This window comes from Triticum dicoccoides, chromosome 1B, assembly GCF_002162155.2.
Source record: "Triticum dicoccoides isolate Atlit2015 ecotype Zavitan chromosome 1B, WEW_v2.0, whole genome shotgun sequence".
In the NCBI taxonomy this organism is placed as follows: domain Eukaryota; kingdom Viridiplantae; phylum Streptophyta; class Magnoliopsida; order Poales; family Poaceae; genus Triticum; species Triticum dicoccoides.
Genome location: NC_041381.1, coordinates 213,530,470 through 213,542,748, shown reverse-complemented (window position 1 = coordinate 213,542,748; position 12,279 = coordinate 213,530,470). Strand labels below are relative to the sequence as shown.

The window sequence follows — 12,279 nt, the reverse complement described above, 5'->3', positions numbered from 1 at the left end:
CATCAGCACCGAGACAACCCCCCCCGACCCTCGGTTGCGCTTGGGTGTGCTGAGTTCTAATTACGCTTGGGTTGGGGCGATTGCAACTACAACAAAAAAAAACTAACAAAAAATAAAAAAATGGAACAAATTTCATTGGCGCCGACAGCCCTCCGCCCCGACCCCCGGTTGCGGTCACATTATATGTCTTACAAATGCGCTTAGGTGTGCTGAGTTGCGATTACGCTCGGGTTGGGGCGGTTGCAACTACTCCTAGACAAAAGAAAAATGGAACAAGATTTTCACCTGCACAGACAAAGAAAAACCCGCCGCGCTCTCTGTACTGCAGCCGCCAACGAGAAGAAGGAGAAAAGGAGTCTACTCGTATATCCTAGACCGGGCCTGACGGCAAGTGCGTGGATGATGGAGCCCATACAACAAAAAATAACTGATGGGCCGCCAGCGGGACAACATATGGGCCGCGCCTCCCCGTCGGGCGAAGGTCTTCACCTGGACACACGAATCGCGGAGCATTTTCATCCGACGGCCACGAAAGTGAATGAGACCAAAGAAAAAAAAGCATTCGAATGAGTTTTAGCAAATCCGTACTTTGATACATAAAAACTATAGTATATCTTGCACCAACAGGTTAATATACCCTAGTTCAAGTACTTCGATTTTACAATACTTTATTATCAAACACAGCCTTATCATTTGAAATTATGATAAATCCAGATCGACAAACATAGATGACACTGTCATAAGTATTTGTATGACATGTAATTTGGTACTAATTCACTCCACTTTGTGTATATGAGTATCGGAATATGCGACGAAAAGCCTGATTTCATTCATCTTCATCAAGCCGCCTCCCTTCTCTTGACCTTAACCATGAGGCCGTTCTTGGTGTGGAGCACCACCGAGTCGCTGGCCTCCACCACATGGCCGTCGACGAGCTCCACCCGGAAGTTATATATGATGGCCGCGGCGGCGATCTTGAGGTTGGTGAGCCCCAGGTCCTTGCCCAGGCAACTCCTGGGCCCGCAGTTGAAGGCTGCGAACTTGTAGCTCGGCTGGTGCCGGACCCGGCCGCTGCCGGACAGCCACCGCTCCGGCCGGTACTCCCGGCAGTCGTCGCCCCATATCCCCTCCACCCTGCCCATGGCGTAGATGCAGAAGAGGATCCTGGTGCCCTTAGTCACCCTCGTGCCGTCCGGCAGCACGTCGTCGGCGCGCGCCTCCTTCTCCTCGAACGGCGCGGGCGGGTGCAAGCGCAGCGTTTCCAGCACCGCCGCGTGGAGGTAGGTCGCCGACCGGAGCGTGTCGCAGTCGAACACGACCGGTTTGCCGCCGCAGCACGCGGCGTTGGCGCGTAACGACTCGAGCTCGGCGAGGACCTTGTCTTCCACGTGCGGGTGCGTGCAGAGCATGTAGAAGAGCCAGGTGAGCGCGGACGCGACGAGGTCCTTGGCCGCGATCATGTAGCCGACGGCGGCGTCGCGGAGGAACTCGTCCCTCTGCCGGTCGGTCATGGCGGGGTCCCTGGGCCACGCCATGTACATGGACAGCAGGTCGCCGCCTTGTCCTTCTCCTTGGGGGAGCGGTTTTGCCTTGCGGTTCGCGATCTCGAGGTAGACGAACTCGTCGAGCACCGCCTTGGCCTCGGCGAACCTCCTCTCGATGCCGACGTTGAGCCACCTCAGCAGCTTCCACCACCGAGCCGGCACGACGTGCCGGAACATGACGGCCTCCCCGGCGATCCTGGTCGCCTGGCCGAAGGGCGGGTACGGGGCGTCGGCGGCGGAGACGGAGAGCGAGTCGAGGTCGGCGGCGAACACCACGGCGTAGGAGACGTCGAGCGAGAAGCGCATGAACACGTCCTCGAGCTCGACGGCGCGTCCGGCCGCGGCGGCGTGGTCCAGGAACGGCACCAGGAGCCGCGCCGTCTGCCGCCCGACGGTGGATATGACGAAGGAGCGGAACAGGGGGGCGGCGAAGACGGTGGCGACGACCTGCCGCTGCCGCGCCCAGGACGCGGCGTCCGCGTTGAGCAGCCCGTTGCCGGCGACGTCGAACATCTCGGCGAAGTCGTGGCCCTTGTCGTAGCAGTCGAAGTTGGCCGCGAGGCAGTGGTGCATGGTGGCCGGGTCGCACGTTACGAGGAAGTCCCCGCCGACGAGCCACGGCCCGCGGAACACGAACATGCACCCGGAGTCCCTGAGCGCGGCGGTGGCGACGTCCAGGAGGTGGCCGAGGTTGCTGAGCACGAACGGGAGCATGCCGACGACCGGCCATCGCAGCGGCACGCTGCTGCCGCGGCACCGCAGAGCGAGGCGGAGGGCGGCCAGGGAGAGGAAGCAGAGCGCCGCCAAGAGGATCTCCGGGTAGGAGAGGAGGAAGGTCCGGAAGGCGCCCATGGTGGCCATTTGCGCGCGCTGCCGAATGGAGTGTGCCTTGCACGCCGGCAGTTAATGTACTGATGATGACCAGTAGTAACTGGCACTTGTTATACTACTTCCCTGTGGAGTGGTGAGATTCACAACGATTGTGTGGGCCTGGGATTTCGGCTGATGTGAGATGGACGGTAAATGGTTCATGCCGAGTTCGTGATAGAAATCGTCGACTGCGGCTTGGGTCGGCACACCGCCGCTGCACGGATCGACTTGTTGCTCTGCTGTTCCGACGGGCGACTGTTTTCTCTGAGCTCCAACCGGGTCGTGATCGATAAAAAAAATGTACTGCACCAGCCGGGAATCGAACCCAGGTCTGTACCGTGGCAGGGTACTATTCTACCACTAGACCACTGGTGCTTCGTGTTAATTTTCAAACAACCTTCTATAAGACAATGGTAGAATTATCCTCGGGGACGGTAGGCAGATCATGCTACGCGTAGCATTCTTTTGAACAAAGGTATTCCGGACAGATTTTTTTTATTTTGTAAACCGTGTGCATTCATTCTTAAACAGAATTACAAACCCACACTTTCTAGATTTTGGTAAGGTGACTTTGAGCATTGTACTCCCTCCGGATGTATGTAGTCACTTGTTGAAATATCTAGAAAGACAAATATTTACGAACGGAGGGAGTATCAAAGAGTCAAATTTTGTAGCTCATGAATTAGCTAGATGGGGACGTGATAAAAATCCATCTTTTTGGGTTGATTCCCCTCCGGAGTTCATTGTTATTCTGTACTCGCTGCTTCTGCAGCCTTTTGAGTAAAATATTCAGGTGGGGGAGCCCCCCCTCCCCCCCCCCGGTGATTCACAAAAGAAAAAATCCACACGTAGCCACGATCTACGACATCCTGTTGAAATATGGGATGTGCTTTAGAGCCATCTAACAATTTTTAAAAATCTCTAAGGACCCATGTATGGTATCATGACAAGATATATGATGAGAAGTTAAGCTTGGGAGGAATTGGTTTCAGAGATTTTAGGCTTTTTAATCAGTCTCTACTCGCTCGTCAAGCATGGAGACTACTCGCTTATCCGAATAGTCTATGTGCTCGTGTCTTAAGGGCAAAATATTACCCAAGCGGGCGGTTGGAGGATATTGTTTTTACCGGTACCCCTTCTTCTACTTAGCAAGGCATAGAGTATGGTCTGGAGCTGTTAAAGAAGGGACTAATTTGGCGTGTTGGCAATGGCACAAATATAAGAATCTAGAGGGATAACTGGGTTCCACGCAATCACTCGCATAAGGTTGTCTCTTCGAAGGGAAGATGCAAACTTCGATGGGTGTCTGAACTTTTGGACATACATGGAGCTTGGGATCGTAGTTTGGTTCACAGTACCTACCACTTGATGCTCACGAGATTTTAAAGATCCGGCCTTTTAAATTCAAATAGATCGTAGTTTGTTGAAGCTGCATATGATCTATCTGAATTTAAAAGGCTGAAGCTCTTTATGTTGCTATGGCGTATTTGGTAAAGGAATGAGGCAGTGCATGCGAAACCAACTCCTCCTACTTTTTGTGTCCAAGAGATTTCTTTGTAGCTATGTGCCTTCTATCATGAGCATACAAAACAAGCTAGAGCATGATCCAATTAAAGGTAAGTTCGTTCTTGATGTTGAACCCCTTGTGGAGTAGTCTAGTTGTGTTCCATCCAACCAAATTTCTTCCCGAACACCACCAAAACAAGGTTCTGTGAAGCTAAAGACTGACAGATCGTTTGGCCAGAATGGATCCGTAACAACATGCATGGTCCTTCGAGATACTGAAGGGAAGATCATATTTACCGCTTGTCATCACCTATTATCATGCCATAATGCGCTTGAAACAGAATGCTCTTTCTGAAGGAATTTCCTTCGCTATGCAGTGGAGCAATCTTTCGCTTCATGTGGAATCTGATTGTATGGAAGTCATAAATATGATGAGAAGTGAGAAGCAGGATAGATCAAGATATGCCTTCTTAGTTTGAGAGATCAAATTGAAGTTGTTAGAAAGAGATGCTTGTATTACTCATGTTCGACGTTCTCACAACTCTGTAAGCCATTTTATGGCTAGTTATGCTAGATCTTGTAGTCGAACTGCCGTATGGCTTGGCAATGGGCCTACGGGTGTTGCACAACTATGCAACAACGATTGTAGTAACTTAAATGAGTAATACAAGTTTTTTCCCGCAACAAAGTATCATATCAATAGTGGAGGAAGAGTTGGGCCCCTTTATAAGGAATCATTTTTTTAAATGTTATAGGAGTTCATCGCAAATAATTAAATGTTATTGTTGAGAACAGAAGTGGTTACCGTTGCTACTGTTACAATTACTACAAAACTGCTATCGTTACTTTTGCCACTGTTACCATTACTATCATACTACTTTGCCACTAAATACTTTGCTGCAGATACTAAGTTATCCAGGTGTGGTTGAATTGACAACTCAACTGCTAATACTTGAGAATATTCTTTGGCTCCCCTTGTGTTGAATCAATAAATTTGGGTTGAATACTCTACCCTCGAAAACTATTGCGATCCCCTATACTTGTGGGTTATCAAGACTATTTTCTGGCGCCGTTACCGGGGAGCATAGCTCTGTTCTTTGAGTCACCTGGGATTTATATCTGCTGATCACTATGAAGAACTTGAAAGACGAAAGAACTAAGATATTTCCCTCGACTACGAGGGGAGGAAAGGAACTGTCATCTAGCTCTGCACTAGATTCTCCTTCTGTTTTGAGTACGCTTGCGACACCTAAACCTGCTACTGCTATGAATTCTGATATGTTGCATGTTATTGATGATGCCACTTCTGCTATGCATGATACTTATGATGAAACTACTTCTATGCTTGATACTACTTTGCCATTAGGTGAATTTCTAGATGAACAACTTGCTAGGGTTAGAGAGAATGAAATTATTGAAGATAATATTATTGAAGATAGTGATGATGAAGGTTCTCCCCCTAAGTATGAATTGCCTGTTGTTCCTGAGGGTTATGTTATGGATGAAGAAGCTGCTAGAGCCATTCTTGCTTGCAAAGATAGATATGATCTTAAGAAGTTATTAGATAAATGGAAGCAACAATCTTTAAATGCTAGAATGAAATATGACCCTGCTTTTGCTACTTCACCTATCTGTGTTACTGATAAGGATTATGAATTCTCTGTTGATCCTGAGATAACTACTTTGGTTGAATCTGATCCTTTTTATGGCTATGAATCTGAAACTGTTGTGGCACATCTTACTAAGTTAAATGATATAGCCACCCTGTTCACTAATGATGAGAAATCTCGCTACTATTATATCCTTAAGATATTTCCATTCTCATTAAAGGGTGATGCTTAAACTTGGTTTAATTCTTTTGATCCTGGTTGTGTGCGTAGTCCCCAGGATATGATTTATTACTTCTCTGCTAAATATTTCCTGCTCATAAGAAACAAGCTGCCTTGAGGGAAATATATAATTTTGTGCAAATCGAAGAAGAGAGTCTCCCACAAGCTTGGGGGAGGCTTCTCCGATTACTTAATGCTTTGCCTGATCATCCTCTTAAGAAAAATGAAATACTTGATATCTTCTATAATGGACTAACCGATGCTTCCAAGGACCACTTGGATAGTTGTGTTGGTTGTGTTTTCAGGGAAAGAACAGTCGACCAAGCTGAATTGCTATTGAATAATATGTTGACTAATGAAAATAATTGGACTCTTCCTGAGCCAATCGAGCCAACTCCCGAGCCTATTCCTAAACCTACTCCGAAGAAGAGAGGTGTTCTATTTCTCAGTCCTGAAGATATGCAAGAGGCAAAGAAATCTATGAAAGAAAAAGGTATTAAAGCTGAAGATGTTAAGAATTTACCTCCTATTGAAAAAATACATGGTCTTAATATACCGCCTGTTAAAGAAACACATTGTCTTGATAACCCGACACAAGTAGTAAAGGTAAATTCTCTCTATAGATATGATAAAGTTGAAAAAATTCCGTCTACTAAATTTCCTAGCCAATGTTTAGATGAATTTGATGACTTTATGGCTAGACAAGAAAGTTTTAATGCTTATGTTGGTAGAGAAATTAAAGAGTAATGCTCACATGATTGGACACTTGAGTGATTATATGGCTAGAGTTAAAGGTGAACTTAAACTCATTAGTAAATATGCTTCTATGGTTACCACTCAAGCAGAATAAGCACTTAAAGCTCAAAGTGATTTGCTTGATGAATTAAATAATAAACATGACTTTGCTGTTAGAGTGGCTACTAGAACTGGTAGAATGACTTAGGAACCTTTGTATCCTGAAGGCCACCCTAAGAGAATCGAGCAGGATTCTTAGAGAAATAATTTAGATGCACCTAGTCCTTCTAGAAAGAAGAAAAAGAAAAATGATAGGACTTTGCATGCTTCTAGTGAACCTGTTGTAGACACACCTGAGAATCCCAATGATATTTCTATTTCCGATGCTGAAACACAATCAGGTGATGAACATGAACCTAGTGATAATGTTAATGATAATGTTCATGTTGATGCTCAACCTAGCAATAATAATGATGTAGAGATTGAACCTACTGTTGATCTTGATAACCCACAATCAAACAATCAACGTTATGATAAGAGAGACTTTGTTGCTACGAAGCACGGTAAATAAAGAGAACCATGGGTTCAGAAACCCATGCCTTTTCCTCCTAAACCATCCAAGAAAAAGGAGGATGAGGATTTTGAGCGCTTTACTGAAATGATTAGACCTATCTTCTTACGTATGCGCTTAACTGATATGCTTAGAGTAAACCCTTATGCTAAATATATGAAGGATATCATTGCAAATAAAAGAAAGATACCGGAAGCTGAAATTTCCACCATGCTTGCTAATTACACTTTTAAAGGTGGAATACCTAAGAAACTTGGAGATCCAGGAGTACCAACTATACCATGCTCCATTAAAAGAAACTATGTTAAAACTACTTTATGTGATCTTGGAGCCGGTGTTAGTGTTATGCCTCTCTCTTTATATCGTAGACTTGAATTGAATAAGTCGACACCTACTGAAATATCTTTGCAAATGGCCGATAAATCAACTGCTATACCTGTCGGTATTTGTGAGGATGTGCCTGTTGTGGTTGCAAACGTCACTATCTTAACGGACTTTGTTATTCTTGATATTCCCGAGGACGATAGTATGTCGATTATCCTTGGTAGACCCTTTTTGAATACTGCAGGGGCTGTTATTGATTGCAACAAAGGCAATGTCACTTTTCATGTCAATGGTAATGAGCATACGGTACACTTTCCGAGGAAACAACCTCAAGTTCATAGCATCAATTCTATTGGAAAAATTCCAACTATCATTATTGGAGGTTTGACTTTCCTCTTCCTACTGTCAAGAAAAAATATGATATTCTTATTATTGGGGATGTTCATATCCCCGTTGAGCTAACCTAGTGTTATTCGAAATTTCTCCGGTCCCATGTTATTCGGAATGAGTTTGTTAACAAGACTTGATCAACCTTGTTAGTGGATTCCTTTTGATGATCATGAGATGGATGAAACTAGAAGGAACAACCTTCTGTACCCTCTTTTTACTTTCTGTTATTTAGAATAAATAAAGCAAAAATAGTATTATTTGTCTATTTTCCGATTTATCCTTGCAACAAAAAATATCCTGAAAATAAAAGTTCTCCAAATGCCCTGCAAATTTAGTATGATTTTTTATGAAATCTTTGAGGATTTTAGGCACTAAGAACACAACAGGGGGGGCAAGCACCTGGCCACGAGGGTCCAGGGCGCGCCCACTCTGACTGGGCGCGCCCCCTGCCTCATGGGCCCACGGTGGCCCCCCTCCACTTATTTCTGCACCCACACACTCCATCTTCCTCCCAAAAAAATCCCCATCCAGCTCAAGCACGAGTTCTAGTTCATTTTGCTGCGATTTTTGATCTCCTTGCTCAAAGCTCCATTCACAAAACTGCTTTGGGAGATTGTTGCTTGGTATGTGACTCCTCCAATGATCCAATTAGTTTTTGTTCTAGTGCTTTATTCATTGCAATTTTTTGCTGCCTAGGTGACCCTGTTCTTGAGCTTGCATGTCAACTTTATGAGGTCCCAAGTAATTCTAATGCATGATATAGGCTCTAGGCACTTGTGGGAGTAGTTGCTATCAATCTTGTTTAGTTTGATTCACTTTTATTTTGAAGTTACTAAAAAATTCAGAAATTTTTCAGAGGAAGAAATATGTTTAGGAAAATGTACCAAGGTGGTTCTTCAACAAAGAAAAGACCCAGACGTGCTATGCGTGAGCAAGACAATGAACCACCAAGGGAAGCTGATGTGCGGCCTTGTGAATGGCCGTCAGAAGAGTTTATGGTCAATGCAGGCATCAAGGATGAATTTGATGCATATGTGTGTAATGCTGATCTTGAGGACTTCATGCAAGATAAGTGTCCTCAGTACTACCATTTGACTGTTTCATTCGTGAGAAGGTTTAAATTTACATCTTCGCGTAATTCTCAAAATGTCCTGTTTGATATTTATGATCAATCATATACCATGGACTTAGAAGATTTTACTACTGCTTGCAAACTTCCACAGTGGGGTAATGTTAACGAACCCCGTAAATCTGAATATAAAGACTTTCTTGCTAGTATCACTATGGGAGAATCTAGAGATATAGCACAAGCTACCATAGGGAGCATTCATTTTCCTGCTATACATTATTTTTCCCTCTTCATTGGTAGATGCATTAATGGTAAAGATACAACATGTCACATGTGCGTCCCCGATCTTTGTGTTCTCAAGAGTGCTGTATTAGGTAATAAAGATTACAACTTGGGGGCAATTGTTGCATGTAGGTCGCATAACAATGGTTTAGTTGGAGATTTGTTTGGAGGGATTTATGCGACCCGTGTTGCTAATTATCTTGGTATACCTCCACGTGAGGGTGTGATACGTCTCCAACGTATCTATAATTTATGAAGCATTCATGCTATTTTATTATCTGTTTTGAATGATTATGGGCTTTATTATACACTTTTATATTACTTTTGGGACTAACCTACTAACCGGAGGCCCAGCCCATATTGTTGTTTTATTGCCTGTTTCAGTATTTCGAAGAAAAGGAATATCAAACGGAGTCCAAACGGAATAAAACCTTCGACGGCGTGATTTTTGGAACGAACGTGACCCAGGAAACTTGGAGTGCAAGCCAGGGGAGCATCGAGGAAGCCACGAGATAGGGGGGCATGCCCACCCCCCTGGGCGCGCCCTCCCCTCTCATGGGCCCCTTGAGGCTCCCCCGACCGACTTCTTTCGCCTATATAAGTCCACATACCGTAAAACCATCTAATATCAAGATAGATCGGGAGTTCCGCCGCCGCAAGCCTCTGTAGCCACCAAAAACCTCTCAGGAGCCCGTTCTGGCACCCTGCTGGAGGGGGAATCCATCACCGATGGCCATCTTCATCATCCCGGCGCTATCCATGACGAGGAGGGAGTAGTTCACCCTCGGGGCTGAGGGTATGTACCAGTAGCTATGTGTTTGATCTCTCTCTCTCTCGTGTTCTCTCTATGGCACGATCTTGATGTATCGCGAGCTTTTCTATTATAGTTGGATCTTATGATGTTTCTCCCCCTCTACTCTCTTGTGATGAATTGATTTTTCCTCTTGAAGTTATCTTGTCGGATTGAGTCTTTAATGATTTGAGAACACTTGATGTATGTCTTGCCGTGTTTATCTGTGGTGACAATGGGATATCACGTGCCACTTGATGCGTGTTTTGGTGATCAATTTGCGGGTTCCGCCCATGAACCTATGCATAGGGGTTGGCACATGTTTTCGTCTTGACTCTCCGGTAGAAACTTTCGGGCACTCTTTGAAGTACTTTGTGTTGGTTGAATAGATGAATCTGAGATTGTGTGATGCATACCGTATAATCATGCCCACGGATACTTGAGGTGACAATGGAGTATCTAGGTGACATTAGGGTTTTGGTTGATTTGTGTCTTAAGGTGTTATTCTAGTACGAACTCTTGAATAGATCGATCCGAAAGAATAACTTTGAGGTGATTTCGTACCCTACCATAATCTCTTCGTTTGTTCTCCTCTATTAGTGGCTTTGGAGTGACTCTTTGTTGCATGTTGAGGGATTGTTATATGATCTATCTATGTTATTATTGTTGAGAGAACTTGCACTAGTGAAAGTATGAACCTTAGGTCTTGTTTCCTATCATTGCAATACCGTTTGTGCTCACTTTTATCATTAGTAACCTTGCTGTTTTTATATTTTCAGATTACAAAAACCTATATCTACTATCCATATTGCACTTGTATCACCATCTCTTCGCCGAACTAGTGCACCTATACAATTTACCATTGTATTGGGTGTGTTGGGGACACAAGAGACTCTTTGTTATTTGGTTGCAGGGTTGTTTGAGAGAGACCATCTTCATCCTACGCCTCCCATGGATTGATAAACCTTAGGTCATCCACTTGAGGGAAATTTGCTACTGTCCTACAAACCTCTGCACTTGGAGGCCCAACAACATCTATAAGAAGAAGGTTGTGTAGTATACATCAAGCTCTTTTCTGGCGCCGTTGCCGGGTAGGTGAGTGGTTGAAGGTATATCTTTAGATCTTGCAATCGAATCTTTTTGTTTGTTGTTTTATTACTAGTTTAGTTTATAAAAGAAAACTACAAAAAATGGCGTTAAGCTTATCTTATACGCTTCATCTTTTTAATATCTTTCGTGAGTATGATGGAAAGGAAAATTGTGCTCAATTGCTAGAAGAAGAATGCATTAAAATGCTTGGTACTAAATCTTTGAATGATAAGCATGATTGCAATGTTGTTAGTATGAACTCTTTGAATATCCATAGTACTAATGATGATTGCACTAGTTACGATGAAAATATCTCTTATAAGCATGTCGATTTTTGTGGAGTAGATTGGGTTTGCAAGTACACACCAAATAGGGAAAATAGATATTGCAAGAGGCATAAGTATTTAGAAACTAAAGTGTTGCAAGAAAGTCTTGATGTTTGTGTCGAAAAATTCAAATTTTTCGCGCTCCTTGTGAACTCTGCAATGAACATGGTCATTTAAATCTCCAATGCAAATTGTTTCATGACCGAATCGTGTCGAAAAATTGTGATAACTTGATTTCCCTTGCGCATCATAATGAACTTAGTTTGCTTTTGGGGTATGAAGAAATGAAACGTATAACTGAGGGTATTCCAAAATTTAATCTTGATAGATTTCTTGATTTTGATCTAGAGAAGATTTATATGTATCGTGCGGTGAATTGCATTGAAAATCCTTATATTGCCAATTACCTAAAGAAGATAAAGCAAATAGAAAATGATGAGAATACTAATGAAAGGGAAGAGACTTCCCAATATCCTCCTATTATTTCTTATGATGAATCTGGTAACAAGGAGGAGCTTTCTATTCAACCAATCTCATCAATAAGGAGCTCAAAGAGGAAGGTTGAACCCACACATAATATGAAGAAGAAAAAGAAAAGAAGGAGCAACAAAGGTAGAAAGGTATCCCTCCCAAATGATATTGCTCCTAATACTCATTGTGATGATGATAATTGCTATACTATTGGTGCTATCCATATTTTTTAATGATGAGAGTGATTATGCTTATGATATGAAAGGGCCCAAGGTTGGGGAAGCTATGTTTGATGAGGATGAAATATTTGAGAATATATTTTCTGAAATTAATGTTTGTCCCAAGCTTGGGGATGCTATGTTTAATGAAGATGATATTTTTAGCATCCCAAGTTTTGATATACAAAGTTGTTATGATAATAGCATGCCTCTTACCTATGATGATTATATTGATGAAAGTGGGTTTGGAAGAGTTTCAACTTTA

General features: G+C 43.6%; 1 protein-coding gene and 1 non-coding gene across 2 annotated transcripts; both read right to left on the bottom strand.

Moving 5' to 3' along the window:
* Positions 1 to 604: 604 nt before the first annotated feature.
* LOC119303883 (noroxomaritidine synthase-like) lies at positions 605 to 2,441 on the bottom strand. The gene has a single exon (XM_037581035.1). It carries the CDS (start codon positions 2,403 to 2,405, stop codon positions 840 to 842), a length of 1,566 nt encoding a protein of 521 aa, XP_037436932.1. The 5' UTR covers positions 2,406 to 2,441; the 3' UTR covers positions 605 to 839.
* A 277-nt stretch (positions 2,442 to 2,718) lies between these two features.
* Positions 2,719 to 2,789, bottom strand: TRNAG-GCC. The gene has a single exon. It is a non-coding gene; the product is annotated as a tRNA-Gly (tRNA).
* Between the last annotated feature and the right edge of the window lie 9,490 nt (positions 2,790 to 12,279).